The sequence below is a fragment of the Saccopteryx bilineata genome, chromosome 5 (assembly GCF_036850765.1).
Source record: "Saccopteryx bilineata isolate mSacBil1 chromosome 5, mSacBil1_pri_phased_curated, whole genome shotgun sequence".
In the NCBI taxonomy this organism is placed as follows: domain Eukaryota; kingdom Metazoa; phylum Chordata; class Mammalia; order Chiroptera; family Emballonuridae; genus Saccopteryx; species Saccopteryx bilineata.
Window position 1 is genome coordinate 155,580,340 of NC_089494.1, and position 25,335 is coordinate 155,605,674.

A 25,335-nucleotide genomic window follows, 5' to 3' on the forward strand; every position below is an offset into this window, starting at 1 on the left:
ATAAACAAACATTATAAATAATTCTGTACCCATAAATCTGATAACCTAGATAAAATGCACCAGTTCCTTGAAAGACAGAATCTGTCCAAACTTAACACTGAATAAATAAATAGGCTTATATCTTATAAAATAAACTGAAAAACCTTTCAAAAGAGAGAGCATCAGGCACAGATAGGTTCACCAGTAAATACTACCAAACATTTAAGGAAGAAATTATGGCAATTTTCTATAATCTTCCGGAAAATAGCAGCTGAGGAAACACTTTCTAACTCAATTCAATGAGGCCAGTTTTGTCTTAATACCAAAACTAGACAAAGATATTATTCTTATAAGAAAACTACAGACCAATATCTTTCATGAACAACAGAAATGCAAAAAATTCAACAAAGTAGCAAATCAAGTAAAAGAATGTATAAAAAAATCATATACCACAACCAAGTGTGATTTACCCCAGGTATACAGGCTGATTCAACATTCAAAAATCAATTAATATAATCTATACTACAACATCAACAAGCTAAAGAAGAAAAATCATATGATTATATCAATAAATGTATGAAAAGCATTGACAAACGTCAATACATATCATGATTAAAAAAAAAAACAACCCCCAGAAAACTAGAAATAGAAACTTCCTCAAATTCAGGAAGGAAAAGGGAAAGGGAAAGAAAATACCAGGGAAGAAGAGGAGAAGGTAAAGAAATATAAAAGAATAGAAAAAAAGGAAAAGGAAATAAAAGGTATGCAGACTGGGAAAGAAGAAATAAAAGTCTCTATTTGTAGTTGACATGATCAGCTGTCTACAAAATTCAAAAGAATCAACAAAAAATCTCCTGCAACTAATAAGTGCTTATATCAAGGTGGCAAGATACAAAATTAATATACAAAACTCAGTTGCTTTTCTATATGACAGGAAGGAACAAGTGAAATTTAAATTAAGAATATTACCATTTACATTAGCACCAAAAATTAAAATACTTAGATACAAATCTAACAAAATAGGTATAAAATTTATATGAGTTAAATGACAAACCTTTAATAAAAGTTATCAAGGAAAAGCTACATAAATGGAGAGAATTTTCATGTTCATGGATATGACTCAATATTATCAAGATGTTTCTTCCATAGATTCAAGCAGTCCCAACCAAAATCCAACAAGGTTTCTATGGATAGTGAAAAACTGATTCCAAGTTTTAGACAGATACAAAAAAAAGCCCAGAATAGCCAACTTAATATTAATGGAGAGGAACAAAAGTGGGAAACTGGCACTACCCCACCTCAAGACTTACTATACAGCTACAGTAATTGACAGTGTGGTGTTGGTGAAAGAACAGACAAACATATCGATGGAACAAATATAGAGGCCAGAAATAGACCCACAAAATTATCAGCAGATCTTTGACAAAGGTGCAAAAGTAATAAAATGAAGAAAAAAAAAAGATAGTCTTTTCAATAAATGGTGTTGGGATTACTGGACATCCACATGCAAAAAAAAATCTATACATAGACCTTGGTTATGCCTTTTGACAACATTGTAAAGGGAAATGCTGGAGTGTGTTTCTTTTTGCATCATATTTTATTATTAATAGACAGTCAAATATAGACTTAGGTATTGACTCAACTATATCCTGAAATTGAGGAATTTGTTCCTGCTGATACAGGAGGGGCCTATTTTGAATGTAAGTCTTTTTAAATTAGCAGTTGTATTCACAGAACAACTTATTACAGCAGTCTTAATTTTTTTTTATCAAGCAAGAAAGCAAAGACCACAGCTCTGAATGTATTTTGACTTAAAGGTATTTATTAAAATTCATCATTAGATATTTTGTTAAATATTCAAATATAGGATATTATAAGCTTCTAAATTCTTAATGGTATCTTCCCAAAGAAATTCAAGAAGTTTGCAGCAGAAGATGAATGAAATTTTCCTTTTTGAAAATAAAGCTATAAGACAAAGACCATGTCATTGTAATTCACCATTAAGAGAGACAAAAATGTTACCTGCTTTTCACTTGTACTTAACATTTAACCTTTATATATATATATATTTTAGGAAAAGCAATTTGGTTAGAAAATATTTTTACTTGTTTAACTCAGCAAAGAGAGCCATCAGCCAGCTTTAGCATTTCTTAAGCAATGTATTACTTTGGAAGATATGTGTGTGTGTGTGTGTGTGTGTGTGTGTGTGTGTGTGTGTGTGTGTACACTTGCACAAGGTGATTTAGACTAGCTAGAAGAAAAGACATATAAGTAGAAGAAAAATACAAACATTTCTGGTGGTCAATTTTTTTTTTTTTTTTTTTTTTTTTACAGAGACAGATTCTCTCTGTCTGTAAAGGGATAGATAGGGACAGTCAGAGAGAGGGATAGATAGGGACAGACAGACAGGAACAGAGAGATGAGAAGCATCAATCATTAGTTTTTTGTTGCGCATTGCGACATCTTAGTTGTTCATTGATTGTTTTCTCATATGTGCCTTGACCGTGGGCCTTCAGCAGACCGAGTAACCCCTTACTCGAGCCAGTGACCTTGGGTCCAAGCTGGTGAGCTTTTGCTCAAACCAGATGAGCCCGCGCTCAAGCTGGAGACCACAGGGTCTTGAACCTGGGTCCTCGGCATCCCAGGCTGACACTCCATCCACTGCGCCACCGGCTGGTCAGGCTGGTGGTCAATTTTTTAAATTACAGAGCTCAGCATTCATCCAAGTTGGGTATAGTATTCATTTTTTCAATAGAAAATATTTAAATGTAGGTTTTGACTAATTTTTAGAGAAAGGGAATAGAAATCTTTCACAATTGTTTGGAAGAATGATTCATACTTCTTGCTCCTGTGAAGAAATAATTGTGAATGCTAAGTTATTTTAATTTGCTGCCTGAAATGGTTTTTAAATGCTTGTCATTTCTTTATCACAGCAGAAGAATATTTGAAATAGTGTCAGTTGCATTTATTGATTTTAAATACAATATATGTTGAAAGCAAATACATATATCAAGGTCATTTTACATGTATTTTTCAAACAAAATATACCTTTTCTATGGATGGATATTGTTTAAAGGGCATTACATCTAGGTATCGCCAAACTTCAGGGAAAGGATAGCTTACTAGTTTGGGGATGGAGAAAGGACTTATTTGCCAGAGCCAATTTGGTGATCATAGATTATTCACTAGATTACATTGAATTTATCTAGATTTCTCTGAAAAAGACTTAATCAAACAATAAATTAGAGCATAAAGAAATAATATGAAGGAAGGAATACAATCAATTTCCTAAAAGTATAGATTCTATTTTAGTTCATTTTATAGTTAGGTGATTATGAGGCAAAGCCTAGCTAGAAAGGTAACTATTTTGCTATTCCATTTATGTTCTTTTCAGGCAATTCACTATCCTGTAGCTGTTACATTTCCTGAACTAAAGTAATTGTAGAGAAGCCAATGGATGCTTTTCATTTGGACTATTGATAATCCGATTATTGACTGGGTTTAATATTCAAACCTTAGTTCTGTGTGTTTGGGTATATTTTAAAAGCAGAGGATCTTAAATTCAAATTCAAATACTTTTTACCTTACCGTTCATACAAGAAAAATTATCTGGAAATTGGAAAATGCTCCTGGTAAAGTTTACCTCAGGTTTTACTTGGAGGAGACATTTCCCAGTACATGGTAGATAAGCAAATTGCTCTAAGTGACTGTTCTTCCATCTTGCTCTTTCCTCCCCCGTTATTATTTAAGTAAAATCAAGACTAGAGGAACATTAGCAATAGTTTTCATGAGGAAGAGAATTTTTAAAAGAGCATCCTAAAAACATGTACAGAGGGAAGGGAGAACTATGTAGTGGTGGAGGCTGGAAATCATTTACCCTGGCTTACAGAGAGGGCAGCTGAATTTCGGTTTGTTTTATTTCGTCTGACATAAATTGGTGAGGCTCTTCCTTCTCCACTACCTACCTCTCTGAGTTACAGCTTCTCCATGGGCAGCTTCGGTGTTATTAACACATTGGATCCTGGGCAGTTGTCCAGTTCCCTCAATCCTAGGGACATCTTCAGTTATATTCATAGGGACAGCTCCTTGAAGTTTCTATGGGCCTGTTGCTATGGAAACAGTTTGACAGGATCTAAAACCTTAGGAAAATTGCCTAAAGATTTGGAATTTGTTTCAGATCCAAAATAAACCTTTCCTTGGCATAACCTATTTATATTTTTAATAAATTAATATATTCTCTAAACAATAAATCACATTTGTTAAAAATAAAGTCCCTCTGATCCAAACTGCTGAAGAAAACAATACTTTCAGAACTTCTTTTCTCCTCCTATTTGATAACTTTTATAAATGATAGAGAAGGCGGAGCTGAGAAATCCTCTTGGCTTTAGCCTGAGAATTTTCTTACAGGGAACTTTAGTTCTTGGAATGAGATGCTTCTACAGAGGCGCCTCTGTTCCTGAGACATTGACACCATGGTCAGAGGCACAGGGATATATTCATCTCCTCTGGTTGCTGTTAACAAATGACCACTAACCTGGTGGCTCACAACACAAATGAATTATCTTACAAATGTCTTACAGGGTCACCAGGTGAAAATGAGTCAGAGCTGCTCTCCATTCCAGAGCCGTGGCAAGAGTCTTTCCCTTTCTTGTTCCAGCTACAAGAGGGGACCTGCACTCCTTGTCTCCCGGACCCCTTCCTCCATCTTTAAAGTCAGCAACGCCCAATCTCTCTGACCTACTCCTGTTATCACATCTCTTTCTCTGACCCCAGATGGAGAAGGTCTTCCACTTTTAAGGACTCATGTGATTAGATTGGGACCACAATTAATCCAGGATAATCTCCCTGTCTCAAGGCCCTAAATCTTAATCACATCTGCAACCTTCCCCCCCCCCAGTTGACATTTAAGATAATATATTCACAAGTTCCCAAGATTAGGACACATATATCTTTGGGTAGAGGGTAGGTCATTTATGTGTACAGAGAACAAATCTCATGAAATCTTTGTAGGAAACATGGGACTATAAAAAAGACAGCAAACCAAATTGATCCAGTTATAACTAAGATGAAGAGAAAATGGATAAAAAGATAAATGCATACTAACCTAACCATCACAAGGATTACTGATTGTATCAGACAGTTCTGTTAAATGACACTTCAATATTCTGTCAAGGCACTGCCACTTACTTTCCACAGATAAGTGGAAAAGAAAAGGATAGAAAAGATAATCTGTGCAAACAGTGAGCGGAAAAGCAGATGTGACTGTATAAGACCAGAAAAAGACTTCGAGACGAGGAGCCGTACCAGAGGGAAAGAGGCACCTCTCAGCATGATGAAGTACCAGTTCCTCTAGAAGACATTACCATCCTAAATATGCATGCATCTAATAACAGAAATTCAATCACATGAAACAACCAATGTTGATGAACTAAGAAAAAATAGGCACGAATATAGGTTTATATTTTAACATGACTTCCTCAATAATTACCAGAACAAGTAAAAAAAAAATCAGTAAAGAATTTGAAAATATGACTAACACAATCAACCAGCCTGACATTCATAGACCCCACACACAACTGTGGTACTCCTATATTTTTCAAAGGCACAGAGGGCCACTCACCGGGATAGAGCATATGCTGGGTGGGCAGTGAGACAAGTCTCAGAAATTTCAACAACCAAATAAAGAGTATATTCTCTAACTATGTAGAAATTAAAGTCAATAGCTAAAAGGTATTTAGAAAAGTTCCAAATATTGAGAAATTAAGCAACATAGCATATGGATTGAAAATTACATGGGGAGTTAAAAATATTCAAAATAGCCTGACCAGGCATTGGCACAGTGGATAGAGCATCCGACTGGGACACAGAGGACCCAGGTTTGAGACCTCGAGGTCGCTGGCTTGAGCACAGGCTCATCTGGTTTGAGCAAAGCTCACCAGCTTGAGCCCAAGGTCGCTGGCTTGAGCAAGGGGTCACCTGGTCGGCTATACCACCCTCCCCCATCAAGGCGCATATGAGAAAGCAATCAATGAGCAACTAAGGTGCCGCAACGAAGAATTGATAATTCTCATCTCTCTTCCTTCCTGTCTGTCTGTCCCTATCTGTCCCTCTCTCTGTCTCTGTCACACACACACACACACACAAAATTCAAAATAGTCAATACTGAAATCACAACATGTTAAAATATATGGAATTCAGTTAAAGCAGTGCTAGAGGGAAATTTATCACTTTAAGTGCTTAAATCAGAAAATAATACCAATTTAAAATCACTCACATATCATTTCACCACATAAAGCAAGAAAATAAACAGATAATTAAATACAAAGTGAGAGGGAAGAGATGAGAGCAGAAATAATAGAGAAAATCATGAAGCACCAGGAGCCAATCACTGCCCATTTTTCTGCTTGTGAAATTTGTGCTTCCTGTTTGTGCAAACTTTAGCACTGTTCAGACTACCTTTACCTTGAAGAGAACACACCAGAGGATATATCCACTGACATAGATACCACCTGATCATTTGAGCTCCTCATAGCTAATGGATCAAACCAATAGAGAAAAGTTACAGTATTGGTAGTTATAGTTGTCACTGGTTACCATGGGAGTTAGGGTTATTGTCACACATTTGAATAAGCAAGGGGATTTCTTGAGGCATCTCTTGGTGCTTCCATGCTTATTGACAATGGTGAGCAGGAAACAAGGTCTGACAAGTTCAGAGCAGATTTCTCAGTGAACCCTGGGTTGCCCTGTGAGGATAGACATCTAGTCAGCCAGACTGTTGTCTGAAGATGAGGACAATGAAGGTGCTGGAGGAGACAGCTGATGAACATCAAATACAGCCTCAAGACCAGCTTGTTCCACTATTTTGTATTAAGTCTTTGTGTAGTTTTGGCTGGCCACCATTGTAAAGGGACTGTGAGATAGATGGGACTTATAAGTAAAGAAGAATGTGAAAGCCTGACCTGTGGTGGCACAGTGGATAAAGCATCACCTTGGAATGCTAAAGTGCTGATTCAAAACCCTGGGCTTCATGGTCAAGACACATATGGGAGTTGATGCTTCCTGCCCCTCTCCCCTTCTCCCTTCTCTCTTCAGTGAATAAAGTCTTTTTTAAATTTAATTAATTGTGTTTACATAGATTCTAGGGTTACCCCCAATGCATCCCCTCTCCCCCATATTCCCCTCAACATCTCCCTTGCCCCCTTCCCTAGAGTGCCCTCCCTCCTTCCCTTCAGGTTTATCCCATCCTATCATCCCCTTTCCCTCTGTCCTCTTTTCCTCTAGCCCCTTTTATCCTTCATCTGTTTCCATTCTGTTCCTCAGTTCTCAATGTTCCTTGAATTCCTCAAATGAGTGAGGTCATACGATATTTTTCTTTCTCTGCCTGGCTTATTTCACTTAACATAATAGTTTCCAGGTCCATCCATGGTGTTGCAAAAGGTAAGATTTCCTTCTTTTTCACGGCCCCATAGTATTCCATTGTGTATATGTACCACCGCTTTTTAATCCACTCATCCACTGACAGACACTTGGGTTATTTCCAGATCTTCCCTATTATGAACAACGCTGCCATAAACATGGGGGTGCCTCTCTCCCCTTCTACCTTCTCTCTTAAATGAATAAAATCTTAAAAAATAAAAGAAGAAGAACATGAGCATATACGAGTGGTAGAAGGAGTTCACTGTTCATGGGCATCACTCTCGTGCTATCTTCTGTTCTCCCAGCCGCATCTCTCACCCTACCTACACTCACGGACCCAGATCTGAAGAGTTGGTTTGTTTTGCATAGAGACTTGCCTCAGGCCACACTGCATTCTTCTTTCTCCTGCCCCAGGCTTCTCTGATGTGATGTCATGGAGCCACCGTGGGAACTCCCTTGCGACTCAAGCATGTAGAACCTGACAGTGTGGACAATGATGTTTGAGCACCCAGCATTGAATAATGAGGACAGGAACCCCTTCAGAAGGTCCTATGTTATGGATCCACCAGAGGGATCCTCCTCTGTTTCATCCTCCTCTGTTTTACCTGAGCTACTCCCTGGTTCTGCTCCTTAGAATTACCTCCTAAAGAAATTCACCTCTGCTTAAGAAAAATTTCATAACAGAGAATGAATTTCCTTTGGCCATCCAGAGCTACATTCATTCTTAACTTTCTTTAGAAACCATTCAATACAACTGGGAGCTAGTGTGCTTGGATAGGCAATACCACTTTGGAGAATTCAGGCTGGCAGATTTCCCCAGAGAAGACTTTCTTCCTTGTTGACTTTATTGCTAATGGCCCCATTTTGCCCCTAGTTCTTTTTCTTTTAGGACTTTGAAATAATGCACCCAATTTTTTGAAACAAACAAGGAAAGCAAAAATCTAGATAATCTTTCCACATTAACTGCTGTAAATTTCCAGGATTTAGTAAATAACCCACATATGAAAGTATTCCCCCTTCCCCTATACTTGTTGTCATTTATATTCTTTGCTATTTACAGAGTCGTGAAACCTTGTTTTCTTTCCTTTAAATGCAAAAGACTGTTTTATTTGGCACAGTTCCCAAGTACAGCAACGGTTAAATTTGCTGCTGTGTGAATGAGTCGAATTTGTTTAGAAGTTACGCAAAAGGCCGTGAGAGCAGGCGACCTGGATTATAGGAAGTAGCCCCAGGAAGCTCAGAGTATTTTATTTCCTGTCTTTTTGCCAGAATGCTGTTTTTTCCTGGACCAATAGTAATTTTCAATAAAGGCAAGATTTATTCTAGTTAGAATCTCATAGGCTATCAGGCACATTGCTTTCTTATAGGCAATTTCTTACCCTTTCAAAATCAGGAGGAGAAACATTTAGGGGCTAATGATATATTTAGCTCAGGGTTTGACATGACAGATAGTTCTTGACCATCTTATCAGGTCAATCTTGGGAGAGTCGTCTCCTTAACAAAGAAAAAGAGTTGACTACATATGTATACATTCATCATACTTGAAGAGAGATTCTGACTGTGTAAAAAATAAAATCAAATCAAAAGAATACAGCAACTACTCCCAACTGACTCATAAAGAGAAAAGAAATTAGAAAGCTAAAAATTAAGAGGCTAAGAGTGAATGTGCGGACTGATATAGAGACATTTAAATAAAAGGTATATCTCAACATTCAGTGATGAGTGACAGTGTGCTTTTGAAGTGACAAAGGGCTAGAAATCCAGATTTCATAAACTTAAAAAAATCAAAGGATGTGTACATTGTCTGTGAATTGGTGATTGGGGTTCAGAAAAGGGGAGGGTAGAAGTTACCTCAATTATAGCTATCTTCACTATCAAGATTAGGTACTTTACTGAGTATCATAAATAACCTAAGAACATGTCTAAATATGTAAGTACATTTTGGTATTCACTTATCTATTTGAATCATATAAGAATTAAGAAATATAACCAGAAAGTCAGAAGCATTTACAATGGAATTTAAAATGATGACATGTACTTGAAGAGTTCCCTTATTAAATTTTACTTCAAGAATGCACTGTTGTTCTGAATTTATTAGCACAGGTTCTTGTCATATATATATATATATATATATATATATATATATATATATATATTCCCCCCCCCCTTATGAAGCATTTCTCTGTATTTACTTCCAGGATGGTATCTGGTTTCTGCATGTCATTAGTCCACCTCAATGGTTCTGTCCCATACAGTATCTTCAAAATTGTTTGTATTACTTTCTACTTGACAGTGCATGTAATCACGTATTTAACTTTCACTTGGATTGGTTTTCTATTGATTCTCAGTACTAGTATTTCTTTTGATAATTTGTCATTTTTATTTACCTTATGCCAATCGATGAGAAAGAATCATCATTATGACTTTTACCTTAAGACATTTAAGTTGTAAACAAGTTTAACAGAAAGTGACTTTGAAAAAGTCTGGCTTATCTGATGAAAACCAGAATTTAGAAGGCAAAAAAAAAAAGAGTGAAATTTCCCAGATTTAATTAGATTATAGAAAATGAAAATTGATGACTTAGTTTAACCCATTTATGTCAGCAAGGACCCTTTTAGAAAATATATGTTGTGATTTTAGAGACCCAATACTATACCATCCTTCTTATATCACCACATAATAGCGTTTTGGCAATTAAAATTTAGAGATTAAATTACTATTTTAAAAAATACAGTTGGTTAATTAATCCAAACAGCTATTTAATGTGATGACAAATTCAGTTGAACTATTTCACAGCTGGTTGTTTAACCAAACTTTTCCTATTTCAGCTAGAAGTACAGGCGTTCTATACAGACACAAAACCAGAGCAGAATCAACTGATGATCACTTTTTAACAATTATAAAGGTTTTATTCATTTCACTTTAATTCACTAAAAGAATGTTAATATTATCTGTGTCTCAAATTATGTTTCTTTTGCCAATAATTTCCTCTCTTAGATTAACATATATTTCTATTGTCTTTTATATTGTTACCTATATTTTTCTTCTCCCTATCTAGCCTTCCATTTTATTTTATTTTTCTCTGTTTTATATTTTCAGTGTTTAGAAAACAAAATGGAAAAGTCACAATGCTTACCATTTCCACCAAGGATAAATATAAGAACATCCCAGCAGTAACTGTCAAGATCCCATTTTGAACACAAGGATCAGTTGATACTGAGAGGCCCATGTACAATCCTATGAAGGCAGTTAGAGCACTTATAAAATTCATCAGGATGGCAATTTTAACAGGCAGTCCAGAGTTTAAGAGCACAGCAAAGTCTCCTGAAATTAAAACAATATATATATTGTTTATATATATATATATCATTATCAATTAACTGATGATGGCTTTGGTAGAGTATTATACTACTAGGTTGTTTCAAACATCAGCATTTGGGTTCTATTTTCTAAGTTAGGCTGGGTGATCAGTTAAGAAACCATTTTTCTATATTTCTCTAGGATTCATAGCTAACTCATTATGCAATTAAGAAGTTACATTTTAAGAGTCCTATTCCTTTTACTGCTTCCGAATATAGTACATACAGAGAGGACTGTGACATACTCTGTGATTTCTGATGTCCAACACTCCTGTGGCATTTTCAGCTTAGATGAATGCAAAATAAAGCACTTGCTGTCCCAGGATTTCTAAATCATTTTGCCTGGAAACTTGCCAAGCCAAATCACAAGATAGTAAATATTATGTGGGCTTCCATTATTTACTTATGTAGGAACTGCTTTGGGAAAAGAGAAAACTACTTAATATGAGATTTAAAAATCATTGCCAAAGTTGATTAAAAAAATTTTTTTTCCTTTAGAAAATGTTTTTGAGACCTTAATGATTAAAAAAAAAACATCCTATTCTCTCCTTTCCTCCAAGAGAAGAATGACCTGTTAATCTGAGAGCCTCTATTTCCTAGTTTTGGAGATTGAGATCTAAACTGAAATTCAATAAGGACAGCTTGGGTCTGAGTTTCCTAGTTTTATTGTCTAATTGGCCCTATGAATAGGACTTAAACTTCTTTGCTGTCCTGCCACAGACTGTCACAATTCCCTGTGGTTTTCTTACAGTAGTTTCAAGCAGGACCATTGGATAGGCCACTCAGACCAGACACACTTCAATAGATTTAAGAAGGACCTTGGATAAACTTCATCAAGAGGGATGGGTCAGTAGGATTTCTGAAAATAGACACTTAACACGGAAGACAAAGTTGGCCCAAGGGGATAAAGTAGGTGTGAAAATGGGAACAGAAAAAGTGACAGCCGGGAACCCTTTCTCAGGTATGTGTGTGCCTGAGGCCAGCCTCTACTCTTTCTGGGTCTGTTGCATTAATGCACAGTCATCTCAAATCATCCTGGGAGGCAGGATTTGAATTACAAGGCTATTAAGGTTATCCAAAAAGGGTCTTATGTGCATCTGCTACCATATGCCTGTCATACATATGGCTTTTTAGATGTCTTGTATAAATCCGGTTGGTGAAACCATGGTTTGGCTTTAATTTAAATGTCGTTTTATCTCATTCGCCTCTTTGCTGACATAATGGGTAAAGTTCCCCTCTTAATGTTTTTCCCACATTAACTATACAGATTTTAAAGTTCTTGCCAAAGTTCTCTAATAGGAAGTTTCTCTGAATGATTTTCTCCCACATAGAATTCTCCAGAATGCAAAGAGTCACTTTTGGCCTTGTGAAATATAGAGTCTAACTGAATTTTATCCCAAGGTACAGGATTTTCTCTTCTAGTTTTTTTTCATGCTTTTAAAAATAAAATATGAAAGGAAAGAATTCATCTTTTCATCAAGTTTTAGAAAAGAAAGCCGAGGAAACCACAGCTAGATATATGAGTTTCTTGATAAACAGGAAAAAGTGATCCTACTGTTAGACTTACCCATTTCATGTGGGATTTCATGACACAAGATAGCAATTGTTGTGGTTACTCCAGACTCAGATGAAGATGAAAAGGCTGCTCCTATCACAAGGCCATCTGCAAAATTATGCAGGCTGTCTCCAACGAGTATCATTATTGCTAACAAGCTAAAGGATTTGCCTTAAAAAAAAAAAAAAGCAAATGAAGTGTGAGAAGCATTAACAGAGCACTACATATATCATGAAATTCTTCAAACACAATCAACTTTCCCATACATCTTTGACAATCTTAAATTGAATCAGATTAACCCAACTTTGTTTCAGGTTTCAAAATAAGTCAGGACTAGAGATGCAAATAGAATAACCAACATGTCTGGATGTATGGTCACTGATTTTTAACGGGTCTGACTAATAAAAGATAAATTGTACACTGGCATTCAATATTCTATCACCTTGTCCATCTGTGCCAAAAAAAGAACATAAAAATAATATTGTTATAACCTCTCAAAATACCAGCAATGACCTTTCCATGTGTCTCTGTAAAGCATTTTAAGATAATTTAAAAACCTCCCTGCAGAATGTCATTAAAATAGAGTCTATTTTCCAAAACTGTCCCCTCCCAGTCAGACTGCCCCTACTGTCAACCTGCAAGAGTCCACTTTTTCTACTGCATGATCATTGTGTTTCCTTGTGGTTGCTGCTAATCATCCTGACAGAGGGCCTCATTCACTTGCTAATTGTGACCACAACGAAACCACTCCCAACTCTGCTGATCCCAAAGTTAGCTTCGGAGCAATTGCTTAATGTTCTTATCTTTCTGAAAATAATTTTCAGTACTGGCCCAGCTAGATGTTGAACAAAATAAAGAGAAGCTGTGTTCATGGGATTCTACTACATAATGTACATGATAGGATTAGTGAAGAGGTAATGAACTAATTTACATTATAATAGTTTTAATTAATGAAATAATTTAGATCATAACAGTTCAAATTTTGTTTTTTTTTTGTTTTTTTTTTTTTTTTACAGAGACAGAGAGAGAGTCAGAGAGAGGGATAGATAGGGACAGACAGACAGGAACGAAGAGAGATGAGAAGTATCAATCAGCTTCTCGTTGCTACACCTTAGTTGCTCATTGATTGCTTTCTCATATGTGCCTTGACCACGGGGCTTCAGCAGACCGAGTAACCCCGCTCAAGCCAGTGACCTTGGGTCCAAGCTGGTGACCTCGGGGTCTTGAACCTGGATCCTCCACATCCCAGTCTCACACTCTATCCACTGTGTCACTGCCTGGTCAGGCGGTTCAAGTTTTTAACACACAGAATTTCTGTTTTCAAAAACCTAAAATTGTATGTTAGTATAACCAATTAGAAAGTTGAATGACTACAAAAAGAAGTATTTCAGAGATAATACTTATTCTGACAGTAAACAACCCAGATATACCATTTGATAAGGAATGGCATTACAATCAATAGCCATACTATAAAACTTAATGAATTACTACTCATCACTATATACTGTGTGACAGGTATAAGTAGTAGTTGTTACTGTTAGAATTGAACACAGTATTCTAATAATTGTACACTGAATAAAAATAGGAAGAAGTTGGCTCCTGGTTTCTGTCACATAGTCTACAACAGCAGGAGGACTATATTATAATATGGTTTGCTATTTTATTTGGGGGAATATAATTTGACTTCTTTCATATCTCACACCATAAAATAAGTAACTTCAGTTGAGTGAACAGGAAATACAGCCCAGACTATCAGCCAGGAGACATCTGGTTTGACTGTGTTGCAAAGGGTTCCCATGCATTTTGCTTCTAAAAAAGCATGTTTTATTTTGAACTATCACTGTGAGATAGACTTACAGCCTTCTTCTGGTTTACTATTTTATTTTATTTTTTATTAAAAATGAGAAGATTTCAGGCAACATCCTTAAAAACACAGACTACATATCAAATTATTGAATTTGGGAAGCTCTTGGTGCCTTTCCTGGAAGCTCTCAGAATCTAGTAATGCTACGAGGTGTCTTAGCTGTTCCTGCCACTCTTCAGAAAAACACTCCTCTTTGTGAAAATATAATAAAATGAAATAATACATTGGACAACATTACAGCATGCGTATTAGTTGTAATTTCCACATTCATACATGTAGTATTGATATTTATAGCATATATTCAAATGAAAAATTTTACCCAATTTATATTCTGCAAAAAAACAGTGTGGCCTATTTTTGATTTTTGTTATTTTATTCTCTCTAGTTATGGGTTTCTAAATGTCAAATCATGGACACGTAACAAGCCACAGGGCAAATACATATTTTTGCATGAAAGCCACAAGGAATATGTTTGATTTAAACATTAGTCAGCAAAAGGTAAGAGAAGCATTCACTGGAAATGTAATATACTCATTACAGAATTATTGATAAGATTTACCTTTTCATATGTACCTGGCAGTCATGCGGAGTTCCACGTTTCTGACTCACCAGAGATTTTTCCACGGTAGAATGTGAGATGAACTTTATATCGTTTGGCTTTGGGTTTATTTAAATCAGATTGTGGATAAGATTTTTTGCATCCTGTGTTTTGAAACACAAACTGAACTCTACCAGTGAGGTAATATAAAACAAATAATCAAATATGTGAAGCTAATTCAATATATCCCTGGCAAAAGGGCAGTGGAGTAATCAAATTTGGGTTTGTTCACTATTCATTCTGTATACCAAGCCTGATATCTGAAGTGGAAAGATCTGAGGCCTCCAAAATCATTACTCCCTGATCTAGCACTGGTCCTTGCTACTAATTTGACTGAGCAGATCCTTCTTGCTGCTTGCTTGCTTTCAAAAATGAAAAATGCAGAGGAAATGTCTGCTGTAGGCCTATTTCATGCCAGGCATTCTATAATGTCTCCTGGAACAGAAGATTTAGGAGAAAAAATTGTACAAATTGTACTAATAATTTCCTGAAAGCAGGATTGGACAGACTGTGTAATTACATATCTTGAATCAAATAAATAAATTACAAGAGTTAATATATCAAACACATTTAGCATGGTGATTGGTACAATCATGTTTGTTCCTATTAGTATTTGTATCCCCCAACCACATTGCAAACTAAACGTGAAGACCATTCTTATTTTTAGTCTTTCATGCATCAGTGCCTGAGACGCGGCATATCTTCAGACATTTCTTGAATGAATGAAAATGTGAGAAAACACATGGACGCATGAATTAATGAAAGATCACAAAGGAATTGTTGGTACATCATCATCTCCTTAGTTTCCTCAATGCTAGAGCTTACTAGTTATGTAATCTTGGGCAGTGATTTATCCTCTAACAATGGTGTCTTCACTTGTATAATCTGGATAATAATTATTCTTACTTTACTAAAATGTAGGAAGATTAAATGAGATAACCCACGTCTAGTTTTTAGCACTGTGTTTGGCATATAATAATTGTTCAATAAATGACAGTTATTTTTATTATTAGGTAACTAACTTATTATGGTAGAATGGGAATAACTAATAATGGCTGCTTAACATTTAAATACTGAGAAGTGTTTGTCATGAAAAGGTGATATTAATGATAAGAATAGGCAAAGGTCCAGAAGTGATGAAAAACAAAAACAAAACAGACCAAAAAATTTATTTTCTAATAATTATCCACAAACATAAGAAAACAGAAATAAATTTTTATCCAAAATTGATAACTTAAATTCAGAAATAGAGAGTCATAGAAAGAAAAAATTGAAAATTATATGAACAAATGAATGATAGAATAAGATGTGAATAATGAGGAATCACTGACTTGAACGCTACCATTTTAAATAAAGGCTTAGTCATCATGTAAGCATGATTATAAAGAAGCTCTAATAACCACATTGTGGTTACACTAACTGAAGTTTTTAAGCAATTGGGGAAAACAGCATTTTTGAAGAATGAAGTAAAGTTGATACTAATGTATGGTATGCTTGAAAGACTGATGGGAATAAATATTTTACTGCAAAGATTTTAATAATGAAATACATACCCAATATGTAATTTATGACATTTAGTTTAAAGCAGACATAACCTTTTCCTATGGCACCATCTACATTTAATGTTTAGCTTTTTGAAACTAGTACTCACATTTTCTGTTGGAGGCTGTCATACTGCCTATAGGAATTTCAGCTGCCTGGGAATCTTCTGGGCCTTTCTATTTTAAATTAATAAATAAATGATAAAACATAAGCTATAGTCATCATTTTTAATGAAAAATAAAACATCTGAAAAGTTATGATGATTTTAAAAAGAAATTTTAATACTTTAGCGCAGTGGTTGAAAATCACTGTGCTAGAGTTTATTAGAACTTCTTGATTTCACAGACAAACACAGAGTTAGGGCTGAGAGAGTGTGAGCAAGCTTTTTGTTCTAACTGCATTTTGATGAAAATAGCACTCACGTAGATCAGTCTTCCATGAAGTGCTGGAAGCTACTGAGACAGTTGGTAATTCAGACTCCTAAATTATGTAAAACTTTATGAAACCCAAAAGTTGTAGAAAAAACAATTCTTGATTCTTTACCAAATTTGACTTTTTTACTGATTGTGGCTCCAGAATTCACTTTCTGATCTTTAGGCCAGTTGTGTATTGTGGATGGAGAAGTTACCCATGCTAACACAATGCAACATTTCATTTATCATGGCATAATATTCTGATTTTTTTTGCTTTACCAGTCAGTAAAATAATTAAGAAAGAGAATTAATAGACTTAGAAAAGACAAATACAATACATTTTTATTTTTATTTTATTTTATTGTATTTTTTAGAGAGAAGGCCGTAGGGAGCAGGACAGGGACAGAGACAGACAGGAAGAGAGAGAGATAAGAAGCATCAATCCAGCACCTTAGTTGATCATTGATTGTTTTCTCATATGTGCCTTGACTGGGGAGCTACAGCCAAGCCAGTGACTACTTGCTTGAGCCAGTGACTTTGGGCTCAAGCCAGCAACCTTGGGTTTCAAGTCAATGACCTTTGAGCTCAAGCCAGTGACCACGGGATCATGTCTATGATTCCATGCTCAAGCTGGCAACCCCATGCTCAAGCTGGTGAGCCCGCGCTCAAGTTGGCAACCTCAGGGGTTCAAACCTGGGTCCTCAGCATTCCAGGCTGATGCTCTATCCACTGTACCACTGCCTGGTCAGGCAAATATAATACATTTTTTAAGTTTTCTCATTTTTTCATATGACAGGGAAGTGAGATTTTGAAATTGGCATCTGTAGTATGAATTAAGGTTACATGATTTTATTTCAGAGACTGACTCATTGTTCAATATCTTGAAAGTTATCTCCCATCCCTATATCTCAGACTCTTATTCTATTATGTGAAAAGACTACTTTTTATATGCCTTTTAAACATGTTATTTTAAAAGCATATTCATATAATTATATCATCCAAAGCTGTGGAGACTTTGAGACAAAATTAATGAGACATAAACATGCTTATTTAATATAAAACAGAAAATAAACCTAAAGTTCACATGTTAAGTAATAATAGCAGGTATTCAAAAAAATGTAATGATAGGCAATCTTTTTTGGAGAAGGATACTGAGAAGCATACCTAAAGGATACAGGTTGGAGCTTCTTGCTTGAAACTTGTGGATTTAGAACCCCCCCTCATGTGATTTTTTTTTTCAATATTACATCAAAAGCCTGATTATAATCAAAAGTTTCTGTAGTTCCATTAAAAGACAAGAATTCAAATGTTTATTCCAGGATATTTTCCCCAACAAAGCTATATAATGTCATACCCTGTAAAGAAATTTAGAGGCAGACATCCATAATTCCTTGTTGATTGGAAAGAACTATGAGTTCCCCTCTTGCCTAAAAAGCCAAAAATGGAACCAAACGATCCTTAAAGTTCATATTATTTATTTTATTTATTTATTTATTTATTTTTTCCATATTATTTCTATTTGCTTAAGTTGATCTCACAGTTTAAGTAATAAAATAGGCTGTTGGATATATTATTAGTGAGCCAGCATATTCAAATACAATCAAACTCATTGTTAGCATCAGAGATTTTCTTATACATATCTTGGGGTTCTGGACCCTTCAATCAAACAGAATGAATAAAGTCAGCATTTGAGTAATTTTATAACTAATCTCAGACTGAATTTATCTTTTTTCAAACACATTTGAAGTATCTCAGCACAATAGGACTTTTAAAATTCTTTTTAAAGGAACTTTTTTTATTCTTATCTCTGAATTAGCTCTAGATATGCCATATACTGCCTGACTTCTATTTTGCTGTGATAATGTCTCAGAAATAGCTTGCTTATCTCTACTCAGTTGGGAATCTGTCCTTGAACTGTAATCCATATCCCCAAAGCCATGGTTATAGGAGGCAAGTTTTCTACTACTTTGATATTTTGCCTGTACCTTTACTTGTTACTTTGAGAATTAGAATGGGACTACTGTTCTGAACATGATTGGAAGCTGTCTTTTGAGAATTCACATGGACAATTTTGTCATGGAAAATTCAATGTAACAGAAAGCACTTAAAACAAGACATCTTGTTGGGCAAAATCAGTTCTCTCTTGCACTGTAAAATGAACACCCCATTCCTAGATGCACTAATTCTTTGCTTAACATTTATTTGCACCCACTTAGCCAGGGCTAAGTATTATTCAGGATGGAAAACTAAATAATGGTCAACCGGTTTATGAAAACTTGTAAGCAAAATGATTAAGTTTCTGTATATTATGTTGATCTAAACCATACATCTGTCAAAGTGGTACAGATGGCAACGATTTAACTCTATGGAAAATGTTTGTTACAGTTCAAAACAGCTTTCAGGTGCTTGGCAAAGTTCTTCAAACTATTTATCATGGTCAAGAATATAGGCAAATCAGGAGTGCATTCTATGTCTACACTACTGATTTTTATCTAGTAATCAAGGAATAAAGCAAAGATGGTAATCAAACCAAGAAAATATTTCATATCAGTAACCTACCAACTGGATAGTTGAAGCAGTTTTGCCTTTGCCTGGTTGATCACTTAATTCAGAGTTGAGTGCCAGATGGTGAGAATGTCCCACGTGCCTATTAACCAATGACAGGCCCTGCTGGACGGATGAGGATGGTTTAAAATTAGAGCTGCTGCTGGAAGAATGCAAGTGCAGCCTTTGTCAATTTCATGATTTTATTTAACATTTGCTTATTGGTGAAAGTAATAAGTGGCACAAGAAGAAAAATGGGACAATCCCACTGCAATAAGTACTTGCTAAGATGTCTCATGCTGGACAGGCACAGGACTGCTCTGAATTATACACATTCAGAATGCATTAAGAATGCAACTTCAAGAATTTTAAAAGACCTGAACAGTAATGGTTTTTATAGTGTTTTTTCTTTACTACAAAATTAAATTTTGATTTTTTTTCTGATGGGAGTACCAAAAGGATGATAAATGAAATTATATTATACCCTAAAACTACTAAATTAAAATCTCCAGAAATGTATTCATCAATTAAAGCACTTGTAGTTTCTAAAACATGTGCATTCCTTTCATTTGACACAAGATCATGAACCTTGAAATTGTGTTCTTAAAACTTATTTTAAGTTCCCTGACAAATACCAGGACAATCTGAATAAACTCAACGTTTTTGGATGTTCAGCATTTATTTCACTAATTTCCCCCTTGGTTGCATTTCTCATTACAGTGATTCCTCATCTATCTCAGAGGATAGGTTCCAGAACCCCCCGCAATAGGCAAAATTCCACAAGTAGCGACCTTATATTTATTTTATTATTAATATATACAGAACACAGTGCTCTGGTTAGTCACCTCCCACCCATCACCAATAGTGTGCCCTGTACCATCTCACGTGGGCAAACTAGCTCAAGCAGAAGTGGCCGGCGTAGCTGCATTTTCCATACGTGCAAGTCTTTGTCTACTTATCTGCCATATGCTACATATTTTATTTTGATTTAATATTCTTTTAATATGTTTTAGTTAATTTTTTATACTGTTTTCAATTTTTTAGGCTAGAAAATGCTTATTTGCCACAAAAATAGTTAAAATAATATATGAAAATATCCCACGATATAGTTAAAATAATATATGAAAATATCCCACAATATAGTGAAAAAGCTGCGATACAAAATTAGATATATACAATTTTAAAATCCGCAATAGAGTGGACCATGAAAAGTGAACTGCAATATGGCGAGGGACAACTGTACATTTAGGTTGATATGTTGGCTTTTTAATTTAGTTTTCCCAGCCCAGAAATGCTAATCTATTGTGTATATAGGTTGATCTATTTTTTCCATGCTTATTAAGATTATAACCCCTTTTATGAAGATTAATGTCCTAAACATCTATAGTAGGTGATATGATTGAAGCTTGAATTCTCAATTTTGAATTACTATAGCATCCTAGCATACTCCTTAGGCAAAAGCAACCCTACTTTATTAAAACAGAAATTATTTCTCAGGCTTTTGTTTAAAATCTATTTATCATGAAAATTTTCAAATATACAGAAAAACTGAAAGAACTTCAATGTGAACCCTCAGATACCTACTTCTTGGTCCTACCACTGACATTTTGTTGTGTCTATTTTTATCACATATCTAGCTGTCCAGCAGTTCTTTACTAATCCACAAATCCATCTTTATTGATGCATAAAATAGAATTTTTAAATAAACTTAGGAATGATAGTAAAGAAGTGCTGATATTTTAAGACTACTGAAGTTGACCTGAGCATAGTAAAATACCATAAAGAACTGTAGAGCCTTAGGACTTTGTAAAGAAAACCTGTTTTATTTTAAACTCCTGGAGTCTTTCAACAGTGTTTACCTTTTTAGCCATTCTACCAAACAGTTCAACTATTTTCTTATGAGATAATGTGTAAGAGCAAAAAATAAAATCATTAATTAACTACACTGTATTTATATGTTTCATCAGATATGTAGAACTTGATCAAATACAGGCCCAAATGAAAACAATGATTCAAGCTAAAAAAAATGGGGGGCGGGTTGTCACAAATACTATTCTTGAGCATCTTGTTTTTAGACTTTTAAATGCCCTTAAGATAGAAAAAAATGAGTAGTTTTGTAAATTTTTTAAAATTTTATTGCTTGAATGATTTTGGTTAGGAAAGACATTCAAAACACTGACTGATAGCTGGGCCTCTGGGCCCCTTCGTTCTCAGACGTGAAATAGTCTCCTGTTTCTACACTAGCTATGAAGGTCAAATAGCAGATTATAACAAGTACATCCACAGGCCAGCAACAGATGTTTAAAAGGTTAATAACCAGACTTACAGGGAAGCTCCCAGACAGAATGACCTGTGTATTCTGGAGAGCAGAGCCTCATCCCTTACAGAGACAACTTCTCGGAGGTATCAATTACTTTTCAGCAAGTGATTTTGCAATAAAAGATGAATATTAATGAAGCCCTAAAACAACAGATAAATAAAATTTAAAATATACCTCAACACTTGGTGTTACAAGAAGAGTAAAACATTTTTCTATCAAGAAAAACCCATGGATGCCGCCAATTAGTCCCAACAGTTTCCAAATGTGACCTTTGCTTTCATGGAAATGTCCAGACTCTGAGATTTCCTGCTGATGTAAACCAAGAACCTAAAAAAATAAATAAATAAGAGAGAGACATAAAGAAATAACTATTGATGACTTAAATATTAATTGGTAGGTCCAGTATTGAATACATTAGACTTTATTCTGGGGAGCCTGATGACAACCCTGGAACTCACTTAAAGCCCGTTTGGTTTTACATGTATAAATATTTCCACTGTAGATTTAATCACAGTCAAATAAAATATGTATAAGAAAGAAGAAGGGAGACCTTTGAGTAGCGTCTGCTTTTGAACAGAATAAAGCCTAAGCTTATTTCAGTAAGTGGCCTAAATTTTTATACATTCTCAGTCCTTTAGCTGATTTTTCCCCACCAGGATCTCAAAAGCATTTGTTTGCACAGCAATGTCTTATAGCAAGCCAACGTATTTTATATCCAGAAGAAATATAAAGATACACTTCATCTGGGCTTTATTCTCCCCATTCCCCATTGCAATTAAAGAATACTGTTTAATAAATGTTCAGATAAGAAATCTGCCTGAGAGACATTTTCTATTGAGCACATACTGTATGCCCAGTGATTTTGTCAGCACCTCAGGACAGAAAAGGATACAAGAATAGCATTAGGAATTTTTCTTCAGTTGATTCATCCCATTGTTTGACATATTCCATTGGTTGACCTCATGGTTTCTTGTAAACTATTAAATTATTATTTATCAATATTCCTTCCCCAGAAGAAGGCAATCTAAGAAATAGCTCAGTGTTTTCCTCATGTAGGATGTTACTGACCATTAAAAAGAGAAAAAAGAAATTATATGTGTACATATTATATATGTGTTTATATGTATATGTATGTAGATATTTATATATTTATGTGTTAAACATATATTTACACACAAATATATGAGTGAGTATATACATTGAGTTTATGGACATAAATAAAAACCAGCATATGTTAGTCAACATTTTCTTCTGGTAAAGATATTAAAGGATAACCACCTAATATTTGTAATGAATATTATTTCACAGTATAAAAAAACATCGTAATATCACAGAATAGGAAATGACCATACAATCTCAAAATAAAATGTAGATCTTTAAGTTGAAGAAATTTAGCTAGTTTATTTATTTATTTATTTATTTATTTTTATTGATTTTAGTGAGGAGAGAGAGAGTGAGTGAGAAAGAGAGAGAGAAAGGGGAGGAGCAGGAAGTATTAACTCTCATATGTGCCTCGACCAGGCAAGCTCAGCATTCAGATTGACACTTTACCCACTGCACTACCACAGGTCAGGGAAATTTAGCTAGTTTAGAGGAAACAATGACAGTGGCAATTTTTTCTCATTTCTCTGCAAGCCCTTTGAACAGTTGGTGTAGATCACATTCAGAAACCACTGATTTTTCTAGCTTTCCACCACCTTGTACTGCATCTTTTTTTCCCCAATAACTTTGGTCCTCGTTCCTTTTCTCAAGTAAAACTACTGCCTTCCAAATTTCATGAAACACACATAATTTTTTAAGTTCCCCTCTGAGACATGTCTCTGCTGAGCCAGGTGACAGTCCCCACCTCCCAAATCCACTCCTCTTCTGTGGAGACTCGGGAGGCCTTAAGATCCTTTTGCTGGTTCCCAGGATCCTGGGAATGAACAGTTCTACAGTCACTGCAGTGACCTAGGAAAAGGCCTCGGCCACCACCTCGAGCCAATAAGCCCTGAAATATTTCCAGAAAATTAGTTACAGAGGAAATTAAAACTAATAATGGTTTGTTTCATTTTCTCCAATGCTCACTTTGCAATTTTCAAAACATCTAATTATTGAGCCTCTAAGCAATAAGAGTGACCCTGTAGGAAATTGCCAGAGGCATGTGGAAAATTTTAACATCTTGGACTTTGTGATCATTTTTCCATAATAAGAGATTTCAGAGGAAACAGACACCCTCATCTGAAGATCCATCTGCCTGAACTCTTTTGCATCTCAGGTCCTAGTCCTTTCGTTTCTGACAAATAAAGAGCCTCAAATTCTTCTTCAGCAAAGAGCCAACTTCCATGTTGTTGCTTACATTTTTCTTAAGTGAAATCTAAACATGGTTAGTTGGATAAAATGGTTCAAATGAAGAGAGGTTAAGGATGGTGCTATTACAGAGGTTTAGACAAAGTCAAGTGTGAGAACATGGGATAATGAGACACCCAGACTAGCCCCGCCAGGAAACCATGAGCACTCAGGGCTGAAAAGGCAATGGTTGGAAACAATGTTACTAAAGCTCACTGGGAGGTGGAGCTGGAGAGGAGGCCTCCGTGGGAGCTGTGGAAGTACAGGCGTAGTGGAATTCAGCCGGTTCTCACCAGTTCCAATACCCAATTTTTTGTTGAGTTTGGTGAACCAGTTGTTAAAATGGCACTGGTAATCAGGGTTCTCCCTAAGGTGGGTGCCTGGGTAGCTGCCCAATGTGGAAATCACAAATTTAAAAACTTTACTTTTTTTTTTTTTGTATTTTTCTGAAGCTGGAAACGGGGAGGCAGTCAGACAGACTCCCACATGTGCCCTACCGGGATCTACCGGGCACGCCCACTAGGGGGCAATGCTCTGCCTATGGGGCGCTCTGGCCCAACCGGAGCCACTCTAGCGCCTGAGGCAGAGGCCAAGGAGCCAATCCCAGTGCTGGGCTGCCGAAGGGGAAGAGAGAGACAGAAAGGAAGGAGAGGGGGAGGGGTGGAGAAGCAGATGGGCGCTTCTCCTGTGTGCCCTGGCCGGGAATCAACCCGGGACGGGACTTCGCACGCAACTTTACTCTTTTTTAATGTTCATCTGTGCAACAGCATATTCTAAGCGCCTGTAATGATGTTCATTCCATCCATAGGTGAAAAAAATTTGACAGAACTATGCTTGTAATGTTAATCCATTTCATAAAACTCATTATACCTTTGATGAAATACTGCATTTTAATTCCTTCATGTTTGTTATCTCAGTAAACAAACATATAATGTAAAGAGAAAAAGGGCCAAACAACCAGGGGGTGACAGCTGTCATTTGTTTCAGCTTTGTGTTACGCCCCAAATTCCCCTGAGATATTATGAGTGTGCTGGTGTTCCCTGAACAGGAGAACTAATAGGAAGCTAGGACACAGTGAACCAATAGAAATATAGATTTCAAGGGTCATTTTATTACCCATCTCAGAAGCCATGGAAGAATGCTCACAACTTTCCCTTGACAAACAGGTTTGTCTTACACATTAGTTGATCGTATTTAATCTGCATAGCCTATACCACTTACTAATTCAACCTAGAAATTTTCATTTAGTATCGATAAAATGAAGAAAATGTATGTTACATTAATATTTTTATTAATATTTTAAAACTCTTATAATCTCATTTTGTATACCTCTTTTACTGTTCTTACTTAAATATTAAATGCATGAAATAATAAACTACTTTTTGATATATCATTTTTTTATACTCACAATAGTCAT

The 25,335-nt window shown here is 35.6% G+C and overlaps 1 protein-coding gene across 4 annotated transcripts in view; it reads right to left on the reverse strand.

The window, feature by feature from the left end:
* The window catches only part of SLC39A12 (solute carrier family 39 member 12), a 70,988-nt gene that overhangs the window by 8,965 nt on the left and 36,688 nt on the right, over nt 1-25,335 (reverse strand). For 2 of the 4 annotated variants that reach the window (XM_066279776.1, XM_066279779.1), the window contains 5 exons: nt 21,765-21,917; nt 19,286-19,396; nt 16,423-16,489; nt 12,322-12,480; nt 10,532-10,719 (listed from right to left, as the gene is read on the reverse strand). In XM_066279776.1, coding sequence (XP_066135873.1) covers nt 10,532-10,719; nt 12,322-12,480; nt 16,423-16,489; nt 19,286-19,396; nt 21,765-21,917 — 678 coding nt within the window. The remainder of the gene's footprint in view (nt 1-10,531; nt 10,720-12,321; nt 12,481-16,422; nt 16,490-19,285; nt 19,397-21,764; nt 21,918-25,335) is intronic. The other 2 variants (XM_066279777.1, XM_066279778.1) reach the window with 2 other exon arrangements.